This window comes from Taudactylus pleione, unplaced genomic scaffold (assembly GCF_031769625.1).
Source record: "Taudactylus pleione unplaced genomic scaffold, aTauple2 ptg000251l, whole genome shotgun sequence".
Taxonomy (NCBI): Eukaryota; Metazoa; Chordata; class Amphibia; order Anura; family Myobatrachidae; genus Taudactylus; species Taudactylus pleione.
In genome coordinates this window covers 1,335,276-1,360,482 of record NW_028284653.1, presented here as the reverse complement: position 1 = coordinate 1,360,482, position 25,207 = coordinate 1,335,276, and the positions used below count along the sequence as shown (strand labels likewise).

At 45.7% G+C, this 25,207-nt stretch overlaps 1 protein-coding gene across 4 annotated transcripts in view; it reads left to right on the top strand.

Moving 5' to 3' along the window:
* The first annotated feature begins 829 nt into the window (after positions 1-829).
* GTSE1 (G2 and S-phase expressed 1) overlaps positions 830-25,207 on the top strand; it is a 51,851-nt gene continuing 27,473 nt past the window's right edge. The window contains exons 1-9 of one of the 4 annotated variants that reach the window (XM_088480257.1): positions 831-960; positions 2,351-2,398; positions 6,379-6,436; positions 6,514-7,168; positions 15,607-15,777; positions 17,118-17,247; positions 17,396-17,734; positions 17,870-17,942; positions 19,885-20,124. In XM_088480257.1, the coding sequence (XP_088336383.1) occupies positions 2,383-2,398; positions 6,379-6,436; positions 6,514-7,168; positions 15,607-15,777; positions 17,118-17,247; positions 17,396-17,734; positions 17,870-17,942; positions 19,885-20,124 (1,682 nt within the window). In that variant the 5' untranslated portion in view covers positions 831-960; positions 2,351-2,382. Of the gene's footprint in view, positions 961-2,200; positions 2,257-2,350; positions 2,399-6,378; positions 6,437-6,513; positions 7,169-15,606; positions 15,778-17,117; positions 17,248-17,353; positions 17,735-17,869; positions 17,943-19,884; positions 20,125-25,207 lie in introns of those variants that run through there. The other 3 variants (XM_088480255.1, XM_088480256.1, XM_088480258.1) reach the window with 3 other exon arrangements.

Genomic DNA, 25,207 nt, shown 5'->3' with positions numbered 1-25,207 from the left:
CATTGGTAGCTTGTATTGTTGGGGCCCAAACAAACCAATCACTTCAGCCACAAGTGGCAGTCCCTGTCGCTGAAGTTATTGATTTGTTACACTGTGCATGTCCTCTTTAACATATACAACATAAGAGTGGGTGGAAGGGCCCAAGGACAATTCCATAGTACACCTCTTTTCTTTGCATTATGTGCAGTTTGGGGCATTGCTGACTGACATTTTTATAGTTTATTAAACTGCCATCCTGTCTGCCACTGCTGGCTGTGTGGCAATGTTTCATAGATGTCCTATATTTTTTTAAACTGCTGTGCGTTTGTGCTAAAATCACGAATAGATATACTTAAATGCCATAAAATAGATTAAAATGGTCGTTCAGACAAGTTTGTTAAATGTTTGCTCTAAACGATTTGTTCAAACAACAGTTTTTGTCCATTTTCCGGCATTTGGGAGCAAATTGCTGATTGTCTTTTGCTAATATACCTTACCAGATTTTCATTCTAACCAATCAACTAGTTGGCTGGTTGGATGTAAGTTGGTCTAGTGTGTGGCCAGCTTTACTGTGTATGGCCAGCATAACATTCTAAAGGGGAGAATGTCCTTGTCCTGTATTGTATTGTATTGTAATGTAAGTCACTGGTAAACTTATATGTTTATGTACTTTGTAAGGTGCTGCGGAACACTTGTGGCGCCATATAAATAAATAAATAATAATAAAATAGACTTATCTACTTTAACGTCACTGTGCTCATTGATAGAAGAGATTTAAATCGTAAGAAAACGAAAACTACATTTCCCGGCAGGCATTGTGGCACGTATGTGACGTATACTGTGAGTTCCGGGTAGTTCTTTAAACCAACCAATCGGTGATGTGCATGCTTCGTCACGTGCGTATCTCTGGACTGGAGTCAGAGGGGTTTTTGAAATTGCTGTGAGGCCGTTTGTGCGAGTGGGAGATTAGCGCTGCTGCAGGTTAGTGATGACCGGTGCTAGGGCCCGAGCAGCCCCGTCACACGCCCAGCAGCCCCGGGCACAGAGCTAGTAACCGGCTGCTCTGCGTACCGTGCTTGTTGGTCCAACACATTTTGCCAGCAGCACCGGGCAGGTCCCCTAGGCTAGCGGCACTGTACAGTAGTAACCGTAATATACGTTGCTGGATACAGAGCCCGGGGGGTTGAGCATTACTTACTGTTGACTAAAGCTGTATTATGAGTGTTACTTTACCAATAACTCTGTATGATTACCATATTGCTACCGATAATGGGATATACCTGCCTTATGGTGCATACACACTAGACGATATGCTCCCTGAGCGATATCGTGTAGTGTGTCCCCGGCAGGCTGTGCTCAATGTCGTTCATGACATTGAGCACAGCCGCTGAACAATATCATTAGCGATATCGTTCAGCGCCGGGCTCTCTCACCCATTCCCTGACATGCAGCAACCTGACGAGGTCGTCAGGTTGGCCTGCATGTCAGCGCGATGAGCGATGATGACGAACGACCCGCGGGAACGCGCGTCGTCCTCATCGTTCATCTTTTTTGTGTTAAATGTGGACGACTGAACGATAACGATATCGTTATCGTTCAGTCGTCCACTTTAATCGCCCAGTGTGTACGCACCATTACAGGGCATTATTGTATCTAATGAGCAATTTGTTACTGAAGTGGTATAAAGCTGCCTCTACTGTACTGCTTCTCACCTAAGACTGGTTGTGTCCGCACCACCACATAATCCATCTTCCATTAAAGATGTCTATCAAATTTAGAAGCAATCCATCCGATATATTGTCCAGTGTATTGTACAGTCAGGTAATATCAATGTTCCAGATGTATCTGGGATCGCTGCTCATCCCTGCGCTGACATAGGTCACCCTATCTGGTTAGAATGGACTGCAGTATTCCCTCTTGCTGCATCATAACATCAGCACAAATGGTTATTGCAGTGGGTTCAGGCCTTTAGTGTAATATCCCAGTGCATCAACTTAGTGATGGGTATTTGCACTTGTGAGGCAATATCTTCTGAGTGGTTATCCACATCTGGTTACCAGACCTGCATGTATGTGTCCAGTTTAATTAATTTTTTGTTTAATTATTTTTTGCCAATCTGATTAAAATTATGTATTAATGTAATATCTAGTGTTCATTCTAGCACCCTGCAACTCATCTGATGCAACAATTTGCTCAGTTTCAGATGTGTGTGCTAGAAGCACCAGAGCAGAGAGCAACACCCCAGGCAGGAAAGAACAACTGCACAGGTTGTGACAGGTGCAGTGTGCTAAAATGAACACTAATATCTATATCCTGCACTTGTCAGCAGTGTCTTCAAAACTCATTGTGGTGTTGTTTTTTTTTCATCTAGGTTGCATAGTTATAAGGAAGGAGTTTTTCATAATGGATGCTGGTGGTGGTAAGGATATATATATTATATATACAGTATATGAAGTGTAATTTCTATTTTAGATTTTTGAATATTTGGCTGTGGTGTGTATGTATGTATGTTTCTTTTTTTTCCTCCGTACCTTTTTAATGTATTTAGATACTATGCTAGAACATCTTCTTAAAGGTGTTGTACACATAGCTCGCAATCCTATAGGGCTGTTCTGTCAAGTAGAAGATTATATATGATTAACTGTGAGCAGTTCCCGCTTCCTCCTTGTCCTTTAGGTTTTCCCCCTAGAATCTCTACCTGGCTTTTTCTCTTTTTGTTACATAATACCTGGCTCTATGCTGCTCCAAGAGTCTGACAGGCAAAATCAGTTGTGCTGCATTGACATTACTGTAACAGGCACAGAGATCTCTCACCTGTCCTTAAGAGGCAGTGTGCATTTTGGATGGTGGGAAGACTGGGAGAGTGCAGCTGAGCATGATGTATCCACATGAAGCAATTGTATCTGTGTCTAGCCAGCAAGTGGGCAATATCTGCGAGAGCCCTTGAAAATGATCTGTGCAGCCAGATCACACTGCACTTACCTATATGGTTGGAGAACTCTGGGCAACATGCATGTAAAAGTAATGACATTTACTCTCTGAAAGTTGCAATATTATGCCAATTATTTTGGCAAAATAAAGCCCGGAACATTGAGACGACTTGATTAAAAACCTACTATGAGGTCCTTTTGAAATATAATAGGAAAGATGGTCCAGTTGGATCAGTTCATTCAGCTGCCTGCTAAAACTACACAGGTCAGGATAACTTTGCTTGTAATCCCTTCCATGCAGATGATGAGTTTCAGTCGTCATGTGCATGTACACTAAAACTTATCGTCCGTGGTGGGGGGGGTGAACAAATACTATAAGACACTTGCTTTCCGTACCGGTCTGTGTGATTGGTGTAGAGATGCCAGCAGCCCTATATGTATTTGGGAAGATGATGCAGTACCGCACTTTGGGCCTGATTCAGATCTGAACGCTCAGACAGAGCGCTCGCTCTGAATCAGGGCCCTCCTCCATGAAAATGGAGCGGCCTCCTGGCCGCTCGTATAACTGTGAGTGACCACCCACAGCATATGCGAGCGGCCAAAAAGATGGTCGCGATGGTCTTGACCATCGGACTTGCGACGGAGACCCTGCGGTAGGGTCTCCCTGCCACAAGCCCTGGAGTGATTTTGGCTCTATCAGAGCCAAAATCACTCCCACTGACATCACTAGTGATGTCAGTGGGGCCGGCTTCAGACGGTAGGCGTTCCCATGGGAACGCCTCCGTCTGGCAGGCACGCCCACCAAAGGGGGCGTGCTGTCAATCAACATCGACAGCACGCCCCCTTTGGTGCGAGACCCGGAGCGATGGAAAGCCCGTCGCTCCCCGGGTCTCGCGCATGCGCAGTGGGGAACATCGACCCGCTTGCGAGCGTACTGCCGCTCACGAGCGGGTCTGAATGACCCCCTTTGCTCTCTTCTGTGCTTGTGCCATATTCAGAGCCGGGGTGTGTTTCACTAAGCTGTGATTTGAGCAAACCCAGACTAAACGCTCATCACCCTTTTCCATAACGGGAATCGCCCTATAGGCAACTGCTTCACGATTTATGGGAAACCCCCGATACACCTTCCACATTTCCGCCTCCTCGTACACGGTACCACTCATTCTCATTTACTCTCTCAATGGACCTCTTCTGGAGAGAACCTGCAATGTCCGTGGATAAGATTCCCTTAGAGAGAGGCATCGTTCAACAACAGACATGTGTTTATTTCTTCATTCAATCGCCATCTCTCTGTTCTCCCACCACCCGTTTACTGTACTTAGCGATTGGTCTCTCATTTCTCTCACAGAATCATCTCACTTGCGGTATTTACTGAACATAATTTACGTTTTACGGTTAATTATTGTCTTACACTTCTGTCATTGTTGTGATATGTGTCAACAACCTTGTACATTTTAAAATGTTAGATGATGCCCACTTACGTTGTTAAAACCGATCATATCATTAGTGAAATATTAGGCTATTTACATACCTATATAATCATCTGACAGATTTCTGATTCCCGACCCGTTCATGAGATGTTAAATTTGTTTAAAAAAAATAAAAAAAATCCTATGATCATGTATTATCGGAAGAAAACTGAACGTATCTGAATATCAGGTTTTATGAGCATTATAATATTCGTCACATGCGATGGTACAATGTTGGACAAAATTTGAAGTGTGTACTCCCTAACGACCATTCAGTCCAATACTTCTGCTGCTCCTGAGGTCAGGAACTTTTCAGTGGAGAGTTTCAAGAGATAACAAAGCCTAATTCATTGGTGTATACCAATCCTGTTGCAAATGCAACATTTTACACAGCTGACGGAGATTTCCTGGCCTCTTTACCTCATCTGCGACGGCCGGCCTGCGTGACCCCGTGGTCATTCAGATGGCCGGGGAACACGTAGTTGTTCGATGGACGCAGCTCGGATCATTAATGCATGCAGGAGGCATGATGCCTCCTGCTGCATTGATGGATTTGCAAAGCTGCTTGCGTGCAGCTTTGCAATTCCTTCCACTGCTCAATCAGGCTCATTGTGTTATTTAGACTTAGTCCAGTACCTAGGCAGTTGTGGTTTGCAACTCTATCATTGTTTCAACCTAGGTATACTTAATTATATAAATACAAACTGCTATTCTATTTTGGAAAAACTGTATAGAATGACTTGCTGAGCAATTAAACAGAAATAACCTGTCATTTATTACTTTGTCCCTAGGATAACTGTGAGAATATCATCCCTTGGAGTTCCCAACCCATTATGTCTCTTTCTGTTCTGTTTTTATATGGTCGGTCATATTGATCAGGGATCCTCATACTCATTTATTACATAATTAATTGAGAGAGAAACGGCTATTTTTACCCACCTGTAATTTGCCTTTTTCTCACACAATTTTTCCAGATTCTGTTGTTTTGTCAATTTTCTCCATTTAACAACTTCAGTTGGTAGGTGAAACATGTATAAGAACAGGGGAGCTATCATCCTATATAGGAACAAATAAAAACTTCATGTGGTGTTTCACTTACTGGCACAACAAAATGACTATAATATTGGGATCCAGCATTTTAATATTCCTATTACAAATATTGAACTGTATGAATGTGCCACTTAGTAGCTCTCAACAAGCTCTATGATTTATTTAATTTTTTTTTTTTTAATTGTTATCCTTTTATAACTAATGTACATGTAATGTAGAATATTTTTTCTGTTTGGTTGTTTTACCCTATATCACATTAAAAGCTATGTTTTAAACTTTGATTATTGAATATCATTAAGCTTGCACCAACAAATAGTCTTTATTGATTCACCTCGTGTGACTCCCCCGGTGGATAACATTCTGTAACTGTTGTTATATAGTCAAATTACTAGTACGACTGCACTTATTAAATGTTTATGTTGCTGTAGTCCATTTACATCTCTGTATGCTAATCATCAGTTGTGTTGCTGGGGTAGATATTTTTATTTAGATTTTATTTTATTTCTGTTTAGCATGTGCCTTATACACTGATCTACATGTAAGGTGATTGTATTATGAATGGAATTATTGTAAATAATTCTATGGATGAAACCAATCAATTTCTGTGATATACACAACCCAGTGTAAAATAAATGTGAGGTGGCTTGGTGGTTAGCATTCTCTCCTCATAGCCTTTGCCATTGTTTCTATTTTGGTCTGAGTTCTAGCTATGTTGAATTTGTATATTCTCCCTATGTTTGCATTCTTTTCCAAAAACTCACTGGTATGTTGATTGGCATCTGACCATAGTGTGTGATTGTGGTACACAATTTTAAGTGTAAGCTCCATTGGGACAAACTGAATTATTTACATATTCTCTATACAGCACTGCATAATAGGTTGTCGCTATATGAAGTACTGTTTTGACATTACGTATAATACAGGTTCATTACCAGTCTTTGTGTTTTTAGGTTTTACCCTTCTGGCTGATGAGAAGTTTGATTTTGATATATCACTGTCTCCTAAAAGGTAACATGCACTTAATTTCATTTAATACTTCTAAATGTAATATAATTCTGAATAACTAATATGTACTATTCATGTAGTGCTAAAGAAGATGACTGTGATGAAGTGTTCATTGGGCCAGTCAGCCACAAAGAGAGATGCATCAGTGCTGCCATACAGTCCCAGGAATTGGAGGAAACAACGCCACCTCAGAATATTGCGCAAGGTGTCTGGAGTCCCCTAAGCGGTGATAAATTTGTTGAAATTTTCAAAGAAGCTCACTTACTAGCACTGCAACTGGAATGTTTTGCCGGTAGTGACCACAAGAATGAGCAGCCACCACAGACTGCACCAAAACCAGTAGTGGAGAATTTTCTTCAGGAGTCTCAAACCAAACTAAACCTTTTTGATAAATTTAATGAGGTCAATAAAACACCTGTTGCCATTAAAAGAGAGACTTATTGTATACAGGATAGCCCATTCCACCAGCTTCCTCCCTCAATCCAGCAGCGATTCGCTGCGCCGAAAACAGGTGGTGAAGTGCACTCTTCTCTGGAATCTCAAAACTCTGCCAGCCCTCTAAAAGTTCCAAAACTAGTCAAGAATCACATAGTCTCCCCTCATGCACAGAAGGCTAAAACGAAACCAGTGAAAAGTAATGTTCCTTTGCCAAACACTGGTAAAACTGTAAGCAAGCTGCAACCTCTGAAAGCGCCGGCAACGTATATGAAAAATAGCCGGCTAACTGTGGAAAAGGTATATGATTTCCTAATTGTGGATGGATGTGTGTGTGTGTGTGTGTGTGTGTGTATATATATAGATATATATAGATATATATATATATATATATATATATAGATATAATATATAGAGATATGAGCGGATTCGGATTTACTCGGTTCTTTTCGCCTCTTTACCGCAAGTTCGGATTTATTTTATTGGCTATCCAAAGCACATAACAGCCGATAGCCAATAAAATGCCGTTTTGAGATCCGAGTAAATCGGAACACGTGTGTATGTATGTGGATATATATATATAAATTTTGTTCTATTTTTTTTTTAACTGTTTTCCAACCTCGGTCCTCAAGGCACATGAACAGTCCAGGTTTTAATGATATCCACGCTTGAGCACAGATGGTTAAATCAAAATAACTGAGGTACTAATTAGGACACGTGCTCAAGTATGGCTATCCTTAAAACCTTGACTGTTTGTGTGCCTTGAGGATCGTGGTTTGGAACTTCTGGTCTACATCAATATGTCAGGTTTTGTATGTAACCTTGCTTTATTTTTAACTTTGTTATTTAGACAATCTAAATAAGGTATTGTATATGTAGAAACCTTTTTTATACCCGTTTTTCACTGTTGCAATTAATCAGGTTATTGCTGGGTCTACCCGGGTTGCGGCTCAGTGAAAAAGGTTTCCTTAAAAATAACCCTGGTCAAGGTACCTGGGAATCCTGCCCTGGTCACGAATAGAGTTGGACCCGGGTAATGGTTTGGTGTAAACTGCATGACCTGGGCCATGCCTCAAACCAGTGTATTGGTTTACGTCAGTAGTGTTTGGAGATGACATAATCTCCAAGCATCTACTGTAACTCCGGAAGACCCGGGCTGGACTCAGGTTATTTCCCGGGACCAGTCTGTGTAAAAGAGGTAAAACCCTGCTCCGACCTGTGTGCAGTGTCCATGGTAGGAGACTGGTCTTTGGTGGAAAAGGGGTATCACTTTCCAAGTGTGGCATCGCAATGTGTACTGTATTTGGAAAATGAATGCTAGTTATACAGCCGCAATGTAACTAGCAATTTTCCCTATAAAACAATTACTTTATTCGGACACATTGTAAGCACCAGTGTGGCGGGCAATAATTTACATTCCCTACCACAGACAGGGTCAATTTGGCAAAAATAAATTCATATCCCAGTATGTATTTTTTTTTCTATGGGAAGAAATTTAAACTTTCAGACAAAGCTAATTGAAACCATGGTGGATATTCCAATGCTACCCATACTGGCTGGTATAGAAACCAAAAGTAAAGTTACAAGTGCACAACTCCAACACTACTAATGTAATATTTTCACACCTCTATTTTTCACTTTACTTCTAATCTATGCAGTCACTGCTCCTATCTAACACTCTTTTACGCTTCACCTTTCTCACTATAGTGATGGGGTGGCTCGGCTGAGCTGGTTTGAGGGTGTCCTGTGCTCTGGATTTTAACCCTAGCATGTTAGGGACCTACCCTAAAGAGGTTACCTGGATGCGGTGGGTAGGCCCATAACCTTGGCCATGATTATGCTAAAAACCTATATATATATATATATATATAATATATTTATTTATTGCTTGCTAAATTTTATTGCAAAATGTGTTTATATATAATTAGTGTTGGAGTTGTGCACTTGTAACTTTTCTCTTTGTGTCTGCAACAATAGTCTCAACATAGTCAGAGACAGGTCAATGGATTTGGTTGACTTTAAAATTCAGGTTACTTTCAGCAACTCCAGTTTCATGAATCTATTTGAAAACTGTTCTAGGCTATATGCATGCAGACGTTTTATTATACGCCCACTTGGAATATCTGGCCAGTGCATGGAACCTGAATCAAACAGCAAGGCTCAAATGGCACTTGTTTGTAAATTACTGCCTCTCTTGTACTTATTTACCCTGACTTGTTCTAGAGAAAAGGTTTTCTATTTGGAATTCTGATGTGAACTCCATTTAATTAATAGATCATTCTATTGGCCTTTTCTCCTTCATCCACTAGGGGACACTGGAGTTCAAGACAGTGGGGTATAGACGGTGGTAGAGTAGAGCCTGGCACCTTAAATAATTTAGAAGTGTGACTGGCTCCTCCCCCTCTATGCCCCATCAGCCCCAGTTTTTAGAATGTGCCCGAGAGAGCCGGTCGCACATCAGGCTGTCTTCAGCCTTTTTCATGTTTTTTAATTTTTATTTAACACTGAGGACAGGCAGGCTGCTTGCTGTGGCAGTCTGCCTGCTACGTGGGAGCCGCCGGGAAGGGCACCACACGGCTACTGCAGCCTGTGTCCGGTGACCCTGAGGAGGGGGCACACACAAAGGAGTCATCAGACCCCGAGAAGACCCGCCACTGCTGACACCGGCATTTGTCCGGGTTCCTCTCCGCCCCCTCAGCCCAGCATCCCGGCCGCAGCAGCTGTAAGTATGACCACTGCTCCTGATTAGCAGGAGCAGTGGAAGTATAGCTGGGCTCAGTGACTGTCACTGTTAGGAGGGCCCGACTTTCCCCTCCCCCCGCACCACCCTCTCCCCGACTTCGGATCTCCAGGTCAAGGGGGTCACCAGGTGCTGTAGACACGAGGGCGCAAATTACAGCCCCGGTCGTCGCTGGGGCTGCTGGAGCGAAATGGCGCGTCATGCAATCTAGCGGCGCCTATTATAGTCGGGCTCCCTCCTCACTGCCACGCTGTGTGCACCACACGGCTGTCGGCGCTGCTGCATAGGAGAGCTCGTTAGCAGCGCCGATGGCGCTTGCTCTCCTCACACAAGGCAGGCTGCTGTGGCAAATAAGTCCCGCTGTCTTAATCCGCGCACGGACCCGGCGTCGAGACCCGCCCTAAACAAACACTTATGGCGCGTCCTGCAACAGCAGCGCCATTTGTAAGGGTTCTCCCCCTTATTGCTCCGCAGCAGCACTTGGAGCATAGCCGGCAAGCACAGCGCTGAGCATTTCACAGGAGCAGTGGACATCAGCTGACGCTCTCCTCTCCTGCTTAGCAGGAGAGGTGTTCTTTTAAGATGCGAGGAGCCAAGTTTTTACTCGTCACAGTGATGTATGCAGCACGGACCAGCGCCTGCATGGGAGCGCACTTCCCTCTTAAGGTCAATATAAAAAACTCCCTCTTTTATTAAGAGTGGTCCGTTGTGTAGCACAGCGCTGACTCACTCCTGCTCGGGGGAGAAAATGAAAGTACGGGTCCCGCCGCTAGGTGTAGCCGGCTAAGTCCGGGTCTCCTGCCCCTCCCCCCACAAGGGGGAGATGTGTATTGAATCTCCGTTAACTGTAGGTCAGGTAAGTGACAGACAGCTGACTGCGCTATCACTTACAAAAAGCGCTGGAGCTCTCACAGTAGGTACAGCGCCAGTCGCACTGAGGCAGCCTGTATATATTTAACAGGGCAGCACAGACTGTGCAATGGTTAGCATTGCTGCCTCACAGCACTGAGGTCATGGGTTCGTTTCCCACTATGACCCTGTGTGGCGTTTGTATATTCTCCCTGTGCTTGTGTGTGTTTTATAACAGCGTAGCTGTTAGTCTGCTGAGGCGGTGCTTTAAGGTATAAGCTCCTGCGCTAGCTACTTCGGGGCACTTGTGTTTAAGCCGCTTCGGCGCCCTCCACAGCAGTATAGCTCATTGTCCTAACACCTGCTGCTCTGATGGATATGTCTAGCCTTTTGCTGCCCCTCCCTCAACCTTGCGCTTAGCAGGTGCACTATGACTCCGCTTTATGCGGTTCTGTTGAGGGGACAGCTTATGTTAGCCGGGACTCTTCCAGGCTAGCATGGACATTTTGCGCACACAGCGCGGTATAACTTTACCATAGCGCAGTGTAAGTCATCTCTGTCACTTCTGCAGATCGCTCCCCGTGTCCCGGCGCCTACAATGTACGTGTTGTGTGTGTGTGTGTGTGTGTGTGTATGTAGATGTATATGTAATCCCATATAGGGTGTGTATGTGTGTGTAGATATATAGATATATAGATCTATATAGTGTATGTATGGGTATACCTTTTTTCTACTCTGCTAATCGGGTGGTCTATGGACAAGCCTTATTCCAGAGAGGTTAATTAGCACACTGCGCAAGGTTGACAAGCGTTCCAGTGCACGCTTTGGCAGCACATATACAAAAATATTGAAACGATATCTGTGGGTGAGGAGAACTCTCCATTGGGTTGGGTCTCAACCCAGCGTTGGCTGAGGGGGCAGGCCTTGGGTCAGGTCCTCCCGAATCATCCATTCTCAGGAACGAGAATCCCATATTGGGCTTACCATCCCTGTGGCCCAGCATTAGAGGCTGGGACGGCCACTTCTTTAGCTGTGTTAATAGCAGGCCTTTATCCCCTGTTTAGATGGGGGGATTGCGCTGTGGTTTTTCCCAAGGGACAGGTCTCCCTTTTAATATGTTGGGAAGGCTCTGTTAGAATACAGCTCACTTTTTGGGGACAGTAATCCCTTAAGTTTGTGGATTGTTACTCTTCTGCACACATATATAGCTCAACTGATTAAGGTGAGCACTCCAGTAACAGAAGGGTCCCAGGTTCGATACCAGTCTGGGACAGCACGCTGATAAAATATCCTGCCCATTACACCGTAGCAGGCTGATGGCTACACGCAACACTTGAGCAGTCTCCCTGCGTTGAGGTAAGCCACGTGTATTTATACTAAGCCCTGCTATAGAACATATACGTGCTGGAGTCCTGTGGCTCAGTTCTTTCCTTCCATGGCTCTAACTATTGCTCATGTTCTAATTTTAAATATTATCGTCACCTACTAATCTTGTATGTAGGTATGCATATGTGGAGATATATATATCGCTTCTTATCCTTATCATAAGGCAGAGGTAGGATCTGTTATATGTCTGGTACCTAGCTTATTTAAAAGAAGGATTCTGCAATTGAAGTCTGGACTCTCCTCATCCAGTAGTTGGTACAATAACTCCGCTTTACACCATCTCTCCCTAAGGATTTGTATGTGGGTGTGTGTACGTACCTATATTCCCACGGATGGGAAGCCGCCTGGGATTACCAAAGCTGTCAGCTTATCCATATATATATGTGTGTGTGTATGTATGTATATATATATATTTATTAAATGGTGGCTCTGTAGACTAGAGTCATGTTCTGCAGCTTACATAGTGATAGACATTGCTTCTATTGTGAACCCTATACATGACTGGGGCCTTCTTGTATATAAAGATATGTACTTACATCCTCCTGGGGTTATAGTTCCTTCTTGTTAGTCCCTATCTATGACGCCCTCCTTTAGGGTGATCTATGATTATTTTAACTTTGCACTTGGTAACAAACTTATAAGACACTGAGAATGCAGGATATAGCAGGACATATATAAATATAGCATGCTGATCTCCCGATGCAGGAGTCTGACAAGTTAACTTGCTATGTTGGCACTACTCTTCCTTTCAAAGAGATGGCCTTCTTATGCAACTATGTTTGTCTGTATGTACGGGTGTGTATATATACTGATATATTCCCATTCCTTGTATGCATATTTTCTAATAATTGGCAAAACCTGGTTTTTAACCTTATTGGTTATCACTACAGATATGTCCCTTCCTTTCTCGGGATAACTAATGCACTCTGTCTATGTACAGGTACCCTTCTCAGTATAGATTACGGTACTCCATATTATTGTCTTGTCACATATCTCAATAACATGAGTCTCTAAAGGGCCCCTAGGTACATTCTATCTGTACATAGAGAATCCAGGTTCTATTCTGTAATCAGGGATTCATTTGTTAAATTACATGAAGGCCTAGGGCCCCCGCCGATATAGGCAGGGTCAGGCATGGATTTTATTAGATTGATGGGCGTAATACACACTTCTCCATTATAAGTGTTAATGTACTGATACTTAAACTAGTAGACCGTTTTGTGGTATAGGTATAATGTCTATATGGATACACATCCCTAATATAACAAGCTCAGGTATAGTCCTGTTGAACGACCTTCCTGCCTCCACTAACATTTTGCTAGTTTATACAGTGTTTTCTACTGCAACATCTCCAGACTGAAGTCTGTGCTGTAGAGCATTGGGTCTTAGCCCACTGAAGCTACTCCCTATACCTGACGGGGCAGGTTGCTGTGAGATGAAAAAGGTCAGTGACATTCTACATAGCGTCCAGAGGGCTTTTGGCCGCTCACAGGTAAGCGGGCTTACCCCACTAATGCTCAACCTGTCATTGCATAGCCGCTTTCTCCCTTATGCACCCTAGCTGCGGTCCTAGCAGCCATCTGCTCTTTTAATCAGTTGGCTCTACACTTTAGAGCTTCCCTGGTGCATAGTTTCAACATTGAGATTAGTGACACTCTTCTACTAGATCTGTTGGGATTATGGACTGAAGCGCTTTGAGGGTCTAGTGCACATCTTTACATTAAAGTGTGACAGTCAATATGTCCTACGCAGGGGGCCTGGTGGATTTCCTGTTCAGTCTCTGGATGTTTTCATCACATTGACGGGTACCTGACTGGTACCTTCAGGGTTGTCCTAGTGCTCTAGCCTTGTGGTATGGAATGCTTCCCTATATTGGTAGCTTCCTGGGTGGCTGTTGCATCCGTGCTCTTTAACTACTACGGTATCCTGGTTGTTTCACACTATGTTCAGGCCAGCGGTTGGTACTGACTACGCACTTCCATCATGTTGGAAGTTGTCTGTTGTTTTGGAGTTTGTGGCTGTGATTTGCTTTTCGACTGCAGGTGTTCAGTCGCTGTTTTGTACTCTGTTTTCAGAATGGGTTGTTCTGCTGTCTGACCCTCTGACAGGTATTGTAATCTCAATCTTCTCGAAGCTGCCTCTGCCTCATTCCCAGTGTGATCTCCACTCGTTGGAGACTTCTATGGTCTCTCCCTTCCGCTGGTTTACAACTTTGTAGTAGTTGGACTTCCAGAATGGTTCATGGTGACTGTTCGGCCTTGACTTTTACCTCTCTGCATACTCTGTTAGGAGTCTGTGGACAGGATCAGCTCTGTTTCTGTAGATTGGTATCGTTATACTTGTATCTTTATGACTATGTCCAACAGTGCTGGTATTCTGCTATCTGCGACTGTTGCAGCTTTCTGTTTCCGAATCTGGTATGGTTTTCTCGAGTTTTGTTCTCTGGTTACTGCCCTTCTTATATGGATTCGGGTTGGAGTTCTCTGCTCCCAACAGTCCGGCTTGGTCTGTTTTTAGCTGAGTCTACAGCGTTATGATGCTTCTCACCTGAAGGTGTTTTCTCGCTAGCCGCTTACTCCATTCTATTTACGCTGTAAGTTGTGGTATTTCTGTGTCTGTTCCGCAGGGAGTTCTGATTGTCTCCTGGCTCACGACACTTGATCCTCAGCTCTTGCCTTTCCGTTGAACCTCTGGTTCTTGGCGGTCCCTGTTCGGTTGGCCAAAGGGTTGGCATGTTCTCCGCGCTTCCCACCCAGGAGGTTGGCTTTGGGACGTCCCCACTGTCTTGAACTCCAGTGTCCCCTAGTGGATGAAGGAGAAAACAGGATTTTGGTACTTAACCGATAAATCCCTTTCTCCGATTCCACAGGGGACACTGGACGCCCACCCAGCGCTGTATACCTGCCAGTTGTTTGGTTCCTTCTATGGTTGTGTGACTGCATGATTCCCTGCAGTGGTTTCCTCTGTTCTCCTTCAGTCGGTCTTGTTCATGTCTGTGGTCTTCTCCTTCTCCTCGTTTTCCTGTTGTCCTCCGTCTCTTCTCGGGCTCAGTTCTTAAACTGGGGCTGATGGGGCATAGAGGGGGAGGAGCCAGTCACACTTCTAAATTATTTAAGGTGCCAGGCTCTACTCTACCACCGTCTATACCCCACTGTCTTGAACTCCAGTGTCCCCTGTGGAATCGGAGAAAGGGATTTATCGGTAAGTACCAAAATCCTGTTATTTCCCTAAATCTTCAGAGTGATGGGATGGAAGATTGATACCAGAATTTAAATTGTATAGTGTAACTTGGTACCAGTGATGCTCAAACTTTGAATCTGTTAAAGTGCAATAGAATTGTAGCAAACATTTTGTAAATGACCCATGTTAAATTCTGTGTATTTTCTAAATATGAGGATCAGTTTTTTTTTTACAAGTGTGTTTTTTTTTGGTTCATACAGTTAACCTGTATTATTAATTTAGACTGTAGTTGGTGGCAAATGACTTGCTCACAGTTGAACCTTCCTTAAACTTAGCTACCCAATTCTCCCAAAATCAAGAGTTGACATAGCTGAACAAGGAAATGATACACAGCCAGGTTTAGCATTTATAATTACAATTTGAGTCTTTCAATTAATAGCTTGCTGCTTTATTTTGAACGTAAAAGTGGTTGACCTAAAGTGAGTTATTTGTATGTACATATATCAAAAGGTCAGTAATAATGTGGAATATTCCTGTGCAGGCTTGTGACGTTCCCCTTCCTCAGTTATTGCTTATTTTGCAGCCCAAAGGAGCTAAAAAATTAAGTCCAAATGGAAGGAAAAATCCAAGCAAAATGGGTTCCACTGAGGACTTGCTCTCTGACAAGTCCAGTGTTGCATCTGATATCAGCGATTCATCCTTCAATAGCAGCATTGTGAGCCAGAGCAAAAGGACCCTCCCAGTGCCTAACAAGGTGACCCAATGTCCTCCCAAGTTGTGAAGTTGATCAATATTTAAACTTTGGTATCATAGCACTATTCCTTAATAAAATGGTGTTAGAAATAGTATTGATGTGATTATGGCATTCGTTTGTACTTGAATCTGTATTCGCTTTCTATGTGTGTGTGGTGTTTATAAGTTACCACTGTGTAAGAAATGAGCATTAAAATGTGTGGGGTAATGCAGTAATGGCATACTGTATGTATTTTATGGGATGTAGTTATGAAACCGGCGGCCGCGATGCTGCCGGTCTCAATACCGACACCCAAGTATACTTACCCAACCCCTGTCGGGATACCAACCATCGGGATGCCGCTGTCGGTATTCTGACAGGAGGCATCCCGACAGCCAGCATTACATAGCCATTCCATATTTTACAGCTGGTTATTCAGCAATTAAACTAATCCAGGTTTCAACTTGGTAAAAATAATCACTGTTGAAAAATGTTACACTTTCAGATATACATCATGCAACATTTGTGCAGGCCACACTCGGCCAACAGTAATTGGAAATTGGGACACATACGTATACCCAGCTGTTGGATCATACAGGAGGCTGTTAGTGACCAACCTTTTCTAGGCATTGCCAAACGTGTTAACTGATATTGATTTGGCCATTGTTGGGCATACAAGCTGTTGTAACTGCTGTGGGGCCAACCAACTCTAAAGGCCCCCATACATCAGAGATGGATTGCAGCAATCGTGCAATTTGCAATCGATTGTGTATAAAAATCTGCAATGTATGGGCTTCACAGATCGCAGATTGCAACCAAAAAGTGATTGGAATTGTTTAATCAGATTGTCCAACATGTTGGATTTCACAGATCGATTGGGGCTGTAGATTGCTAGTGTATGGACATGATCAGAAGATTTGCAGACCGTTTCTAGCAAAATGATGGGCCTTTCAAGATTGCCAGATCTGTGTTTGCTGCAATCGATCTGCAAATCACTGAAAAAGATCTGTAATGTATGGGCGCAGATTGCTTGATTGGGAAATCCTAAGATCGGGCAATAAATCTTCAAATTGTTCAATTGTAGTTTTCAGATTGCTGATGTATGGGGGCCTTTTGGGCAATGGGGATCTCTGAAAAGCGTTTGAAGAATAATGTACTTGGTTACAGTTGTATTTGTATTAATGTGTGTAATAAAATTAATATATATAATTACATACACAACCTAACAAATGAGTTCTTGTACCTCTTTGCTTTCTAAAGTATATCAACATACTACAAAGGGTATCCAAACTACACAGATCTTGCTGCAATGTGATTATTTTCCCCTATAGATGGTGTTTTTGTGTCTCCCCCACTTCTAGCTTGGTCTACACAAAATGCAGTTCAAAACCCCAGCAGCGGCTGTAGCGGTCAGAAAGAATACCTCTTCTTCATCCTCTTCTCAATCTAGCTTTAACTCCAGCATGACCACCTCTCCACCTGCTGCCAATGGTAAGATGAACTTTTATCAGTTCTGGTCATATATTTAAGGCTGTCTGATGTTATGGATATTTCAGCTACATATTATTTTCACAGTTAATACCATTTTGCATTTCAGCCAAATTAAATTCATCTCTTAACGCTTCTCTGAACACCTCAGTCACTAGCTCAAGACTGAAGCCAAACACAAGCAGACTGGCACTTGTTCATCCTCTTGGGACGGCTGCTTCTTTAAAAACCACCAGTACTGAATTGCCAAACAATCATCTTAAACCAAGCACATCCACAAAGACCAATGGCAACAAGTCTACATCAGTGTCTGTTGCTGAACCACAGACACCAGCTGGCAAATTTCAAAGGCAGACTTCTGCACCTAATCTGCAAAAACTGCCTCTACTGACCAAGCCAGGAAGTTCGGTAAAGGGAATAAGCACAAAACCCCAGGCAAAGGTGATGCCTACACCAACAAGTAACCTGAAGCCTCCACAGAGGCAAGAAGGTATTACTTAAGCAGAGGATTGTACATTATTATATTTGTATGTTGGTAAATCTGCATGTGCTACATGAAAATAGACTTTGCCCTGCTGCTTTTATCAACCATTTCATTTGATTCTCCTAATTTTCCAAAATGCAGGGCTCTCGCCTGACCATGCTGTTGGAAAGCCCATGAAACCAACAAGGTTACTGTCTTGTGGGGAAATTGGAAGGTAATGTAAAACAACTCTGCATGGAGAATTGAATTGGCCTTACATTATTACATGTCCTAAAGATCTTTTACTTTGTAGATGCAGGGTAACCTACCCATCTCTTTCCTTTAAATAATGTGTCAACCTTTGTAAATCAGTGTGTCTGAAAAAAAAAATAAAAATTTTTTTTTCTTTGTGGATGAGTGTATCTAACACTGGTGGGTTGTTGTATATTCAGGTTCTATTTTGCATGTATTTAGAAGTGCCTGAAAAGTAGGGCATATTTTAAATGGTTACCACTTTACGCATAATTAGTGCCTCTGTTGTAAATGTATGACCTATTGTACAGGCAAACATTTTACAGTAAAGTACTAACTTTTCTGATTACCAAAAAATAGGGCACTACTTTGTTTATAGTGTAATTTCTGATCTGCTGCCATGTAATAGGGCAGCAGGCGCTTGACTCTTTTCAAATGGAATGGCAAGAAATAATTTCAAGGAAGTGCTTACAAGATCATAATATATCAAATTATTATTTTTTTTTTATTATTCAGATTGGTAGTCCATTTGGGCACATATCTAATTGTTTTGTTTGCCCTCTGAGCCTTTTGTACGTATGGATCTTACCAGTTTTGCCCAGCTGACTGTTTTTGGTCATTGCGATTTTTTTTTTTTTTTTTTTCGTGATGGCTTTCAGGGTGATTTATTTTATTTTTTTTTATTTTCAATTCGGGGGGAGGGGGGCTTGTTTTTGGTGTGCTGGTTTTGAAAACGGGTGAACTTTTAGAACTGAAGGCTGGCACTTTTGCGCCAAAAATTCTCCCTCATATCAAGACCCTTCTTGCCTACTCTCGTGGCACCCCACCCACTGTCTCTGAGCATTTAACCTCTATTACATTTTCAAAAATATCTTGCAACTAGCTTGTACAGGCAAAGTAGACAACCATCTCCACTTACAAGAGAGTCTATTTTCAATATGATATTCATAGTACTTGTTAGTTTTGGAAAGATTATATTTGTTCTCGCCATTGTCTAAATCGGGAGTATATGTTTCAAATCTCCATACATGGAAAATGTAGCAGCTTTCCCTAACATGAAAAGATTTAATTTATAACTTAAAAAAAAAAAAGTGCAGATGAACAATTGAAGAAACTTAAATGACTGACCCAGCTTTGCATGTTATGTTTTTTTTTTTTTCTTCCTGTCGTACTGGTGCAGCAATGCACCACTAATACCCCTTTCAGACATACAGAGGCGGGCCAAATTCCTGGGATGTCGTGTATGTCTGAAAGGTACCTACCCGGGAACACATTCCCGGGTACCTGACCCTCCAATCGACCAGGGAATTTCCCAGGACTTAAGTCCTGGGAAATTACTCTGATTATATCTGTATGGTGCTATCCGGGAATTTACTCCCAGGCTTCACCAAACAGCTTGTGATTGGCCGGACACGGCTGCCTGTTGATGACATCAGCGCCACACATGGTCGGCACTACAAGGCTGATTTTGGTGCCCGCAAAGGACATAAGAATAGCTGCAGAGGAGGGCAGCTGCCATACATGCTGCAGAGAAACCCGCGCTGCAAGGGTGAATTTGGTGCTAATGGGACAGAGAGGCGTGCCAGGTGTTCACCTTTGCATGACCTCATTAATGTGTGCCAGCAAAGCTTAAAATGACAAAACTGATTTTCTGTGTGAAACTCTGAAAAACCCTGCTCCTGTCTGCTACCCGGGAATTTCCTGGGTAGAAGCTGTAGTGTGAAAGGGGGGGGGGGGGGGGTCTCTACCAAATACCTGGGATTTTGCACAAGAGAAATTCCCAGTTCTGAGAAATTTCCTGGGTCGTATGTCTGAAAAGGGTATGAGGAGTGGGGCTTTTATTTTGATGCCCTCATTTGTTTTTAATTTTGAAGTGGTTAGAAGTAAATTCCGTTGTTTACAACTCTATCTTCCATTATTTTTAGTGGCATTGCACAGAGCACTCCAATTGGTTCCACAAAACGTATGCTGACTAATTCCATCTTAACAGGAAGAGGAATATCAAGTACTCCCAGCTCAAAGCATGTGTCGGGCTTGCCCACGCCGCTCAGTCGTAGAACATCTGGAATTATAACGCCAAAAACTATGCCAAGGTCTGTTTCGTCTCTACGACCTACACCAGCTTTACAAGCATCTATCAAATCTACAACAAAGCCTCTTGTTCGGTAAATAGTTTCTACGTTTTAACTTCACTATGTCTTTTCTACTTCAGGGTCCATAGGGTATCCACAGGATACCTTGGGGTATAGGTGTGACGTCAGTCGCAGGGCACCAAAGAGTTAAGCTTTCAGCCTCCCAGGATGCACTAGGTCCCCCTCCTATACCCCGCCCCCGGGCCAAGGCACCTCAGTTTAGTTTGGTGCCCGGCCGGAGTCGGGTGCACCTGTTGGAGTGGGGGCTAGAAGAGCCCCTGAAGCTTATTCTTCATGCAGCTGTGGCTGCACAACTGGATGTACAGCATGGACAGTCAGTCCTGACGTCCATGCTGTCTTCCCTACACCCCGCCGGTACCAGAACGCCGGTACTGATCCGGGGATGCTGGTGGGCGTCTGGGGTCACAGCTAGCGGTGACCCCAGATGCTCCGGGCCATGGCCGGATTCAATGGGGACAGAGGTAAGAAGCGGGGTCCCGCGGTGGGTCCCCGCTGATCACATGGTCCTAAGTCCCCAGGCAGGGGGCTCCCTGGGGACTGGCTGCAGCGTGGAGCCAGGCGACCAACCTGCGCTTCCACTACCCCCTGGGACAGCGGACCGCAGCAGAGCGGTAGCGCTGCGGCGTCCCAGGGGTTAAATGCATGCCAGGGGAGCGCGCCTTCCCTGTCTCACAGCCGGCGCCTCCCCCGCTGCACACAGCCCTCTCTGCATGCTGCCGACTGGTCCTGTGGCAGCGCTCCTCCCCCAGGCCAGCCTCCTCTCTGCTCCTCGGCGGCCATCTTCTCCAGAACGCATGGTGAACGCTGCTGGAAGCGCTGGACGGAAGCATCGTGGTCTGGGTCCCCCCGCATACCTCTCCTCCGCTGTGGTCAGGTCTGTGTATGCAGCGCTGTGTCCTACCAGGCCCTGTGTCTGTGTAGTTGAGTGATCAGCGCTGTTAGTGCAGGAATTGTTATTTCTCTGCATTGTATGTGACTGTGCTAGCGCTGCTGCCTGTAATCTTTTCTTCATCTAAACTGTCAGCTTTATTACTGTCCCTGTTCTTTCTGCTAAAGCCCTTGCGGTGCGGTGCTGCAGGGTGGTCTCTCGCCTATTTAATACTTAATTGGTGAGAGAGGTCACATACGTGGTGCCATCATGTCCGAAAGTGATTTTCCCCTCCGGCTACAGTGTACCACGTGCAAAGTACCGTTAGCGGAGGGGGAGGGTAGCGCGGAGGGCCTTTGCCGGCAGTGTTTGTCCATGGCGCGGCCTATTACGGTTACAGCACCGGTACAGGAGCCGCCCTGGGCTTGTTTCGCTCAGGCGTTAACAGCTTTAGTGGGCCAGTTAGCTCCGCAGCCCGCGTTTACTCCGATGGGTTTGTCCCAGCAGTCTGTGGTGTCGTCACCCATGCAGGGGTTCCCACGACAATTGGTGGTACCCCACAGTCTCCCTATTTCCCCGCTCCCGGGTTCTCAGGAGCCAGCGTGGGTTAACTCCCTGACGAGTTCTGTACAGCACTTGTCGGATGTGTTGCAAGGGGAGTCTGTGATGCGGTCTCATAAAAGGCCGGTGGCGTCTCTGTCCGCTCCTTATGAGGATGACGAAGGGACGTCTGATGATGGGGAGATTCTAGATCCTTATGATCAGGAACCTCTCCATACTAAGGACGCTGATGCTAAGTCCAAAGTATATATTCCTGGACTTATTCGGGCGGTCCGCACAGCCTTGGTGATTGAGGACGAAGTTCCCCCAGCGGCTAAATCTAAGTATGCCTTTTTCAAAGATGTGAAGGGCGATGCCACAGTCTTTCCTCTTTCGGGTCAGTTGGTGGACCATTTAGAGGAGGCGTGGAAACAACCTGGCAAAAGATACCAGCCGCAGAGACGCCTGGCGGTGGCTTATCCGTTCGCGGATAATTATTTTGCGAAGTGGGAATCCCCTCCACAGGTGGATTCTCACGTGACCCGTCTTGTCCGTAGTGCCACATTGCCGATGCCATCCATGTCCTCCCTTAAGGATGCTACGGACCGCAAGGTAGAAATCTGCCTGAAGTCCGCTTATTCCCTTGCAGGGGGGGCAGCACGGCCGGCTATGGCCATTTGCTGGGTTGCCAGAGCGATGGAGCGCTGGGCGGATTCATTAGAGGCTTCTTTTGAATCCGACTGTCCGGCCGATCAGGCGGAGTTGATTGGCAATCTCCGTGATTCGGCCACCTACATCAACGAGGCGGCTCTAGACATTAGTACTCTGGTGTCTAGAATTTCTTCAGCAGCGGTAGCTGCTCGTCGCACCTTGTGGCTGCGATCCTGGAAGGCGGACGCAGATTCCAAGAAAGGTCTGGAAGCGTTGCCGTTTACCGGAGAAGTTCTCTTCGGTCCGGATCTGGATAAGATTGTGGCCACGCTGGCGGCAGCCAAATCTGCCTGTCTCCCGTCGGCCGCTGCTCCTTCTGGTTCGGGACCATCGTCCTTTCGGTCATCTAAGGCCCAGGGCAGGCCCAAAGCACAGTCGTTTCCTCGACAGGCTGGCCCTAAGAAATCGGTCAAGCCCCGGAAGCAGGCATGGAGTACCAGACGTCCGGCCCCCAAGCCAGATGACAAGCCTGCGGCCTGACGGTCCGGGCCTCCCTTTGGGGGATCCCAGGGTGGGAGGCCGCCTGCTACAGTTCGCCCAGTGTTGGTCGACCACTACGACAGACACTTGGGTTCTGGAGGTGGTTTCTCACGGATACGCCCTCTCCTTCCGGCACAGACCCCCGGCTCGCTTCTTCACCACGGGTCTCCCATCAGACCGGAACAAGGCTACGGAGCTGCGGAAGGTATTGCACACTATGCTCCAGGCTGGAGTTATAGTGGCGGTTCCATTCTCCCAGAGGGGCCAGGGTTTCTATTCAAATCTATTTTTGGTACAGAAACCCAATGGGTCATATCGTCCGATTCTCAACCTCAAAGCACTCAACAAGTCTTTGCGGGTCCCGAAGTTTCGGATGGAGACCCTACGGTCCATCATTCTGGCGCTGGAACCTGGGGACTACTTGGTGTCATTGGACATACAGGACGCTTACCTGCATGTCCCTATTCTTTGGCGCCATCAACAGTTCCTCAGGTTCGCAATCAGCAGCGACCACTTCCAGTTTCGGGCGTTACCTTTTGGCCTGGCAACAGCACCACGTGTTTTCACCAAGGTGATGGCGGTCATGGCGGCTTCTCTGCGGCTGCAGGGAGTCCGCATGTTGCCGTATTTGGACGACCTGTTATTGGTGGCAGGATCTCCAGAGCTCCTGTTACGCCACTTGGACCTGACCATTGCACTGCTGCAACGGCACGGCTGGCTAATCAACTGGCAGAAGTCCACTCTAATCCCGTCTCGGAGGATTCTGCATCTTGGAGCCTTATTGGACTCGGGACAGCAAAGGATCTTCGTGACGGAGGACAAGATCTCTGCTTTACAGTCAAGGGTGCGCAGTTGTCTGCACAGCCGCCGGGTGTCCTTACACTCGGCGATGAGGTTACTGGGCTCCATGGTGTCGGTGTTCGACATGGTGGAATACGCCCAGTTTCACTCCAGACCTCTGCAGCACCTGATCCTGTCCAAGTGGAACGGGCTGACTCAGTCTCTGAAGTCCCAGACGATTGTGCTCACCCAGGAGGTTCGCCTGTCCCTTACGTGGTGGTTACAGACGACCCACCTCAACAAGGGACGTCCGTTCTGGGTTCCAAATTGGGTCCTGTTGACAACGGACGCCAGTCTTCGGGGCTGGGGAGCAGTTTCGGGTCCACACTTGTTCCAGGGCAGGTGGACGCCGACAGAAGCGGAGCTTCCAATAAATATCTTGGAACTCCGTGCGGTCTTCAATGCTCTCCAGCAGGCACAGCGGTTTCTCCAGGGTCGCCCGGTGCAGGTCCAGTCGGACAACGCTACCACCGTGGCCTACATAAACAGGCAAGGAGGAACTCGCAGTCGGGCGGCTCTCGTAGAGGTCTCTCGGATCCTGGTTTGGGCGGAGCGCAATCTTCCGGCCATATCAGCGGTCTTCATCCCGGGAGTGCTCAATTGGGAGGCGGACTTTCTAAGTCGCCAGGACGTTCATCCGGGGGAATGGTCCCTGCACCCGGACGTTTTTCAACTACTGGTGGACAGGTGGGGTCTTCCAGAAATCGACCTCATGGCGTCCCGGCACAACAACAAGTTGCCGGTGTACGGGTCTCGCACAAGAGACGAAGGGGCGTCTCTGGTGGATGCTCTGTCCGTCCGGTGGACGTTCCGGTTCGCATACCTGTTCCCTCCGGTCTCCCTTCTTCCACGGGTAATCCGGAAATTCAAACAGGAAGGAGGGACGCTCCTGTTGATAGCTCCCGCGTGGCCCAGACGGCACTGGTTCTCAGACCTTCAGGGTCTGTCCGTGGACATTCCTCTGCGGTTGCCGCTACGACCGGACCTTCTGTCTCAGGGTCCTTGCCTTCACCCGGACCTGACTCGGCTGTCTTTGACGGCGTGGCTGTTGAGACGGCCATGCTGAGGTCCCGGGGGTTTTCCAGCTCTGTGGTGCGTACCATGTTGCGAGCTCGGAAACCGTCTTCCGCGAGGATATACCATCGCGTGTGGCATACGTTCTTCCAGTGGTGTCGACCGAGAGGTTATGCACCGCGGGAGTTTCGTCTGTCTCGGATTCTCGCCTTCCTGCAAGCGGGACTAGATCATGGGCTTCGCCTTGCTTCTTTGAAGGTACAGGTTTCGGCCCTATCTGTCTGGTTTCACCGTAGGATTGCTACAATCCCGGATGTGCGCACCTTTATGCAGGGTGTTCTCCGCATTCAGCCGCCCTTTGTTCCACCTGTGGCGCCTTGGGATTTGGCTGTGGTCCTGAGGGCTCTCCAAGGACCGCCGTTTGAACCACTGGGCTCAGTGGATCTTAAATGGCTAACAGCTAAGACTGTTTTCCTTCTGGCCATTGCTTCGGCCAGACGTGTTTCTGAGTTAGGGGCTCTTTCTTGTAGACCCCCTTTCTTGGTTTTTTATGGGAACAGGGCAGTGCTCCGCACTCGGCCCGAGTTTCTTCCCAAAGTTGTTTCCCAGTTTCATATTAACGAGGAAATAGTTGTTCCGGCC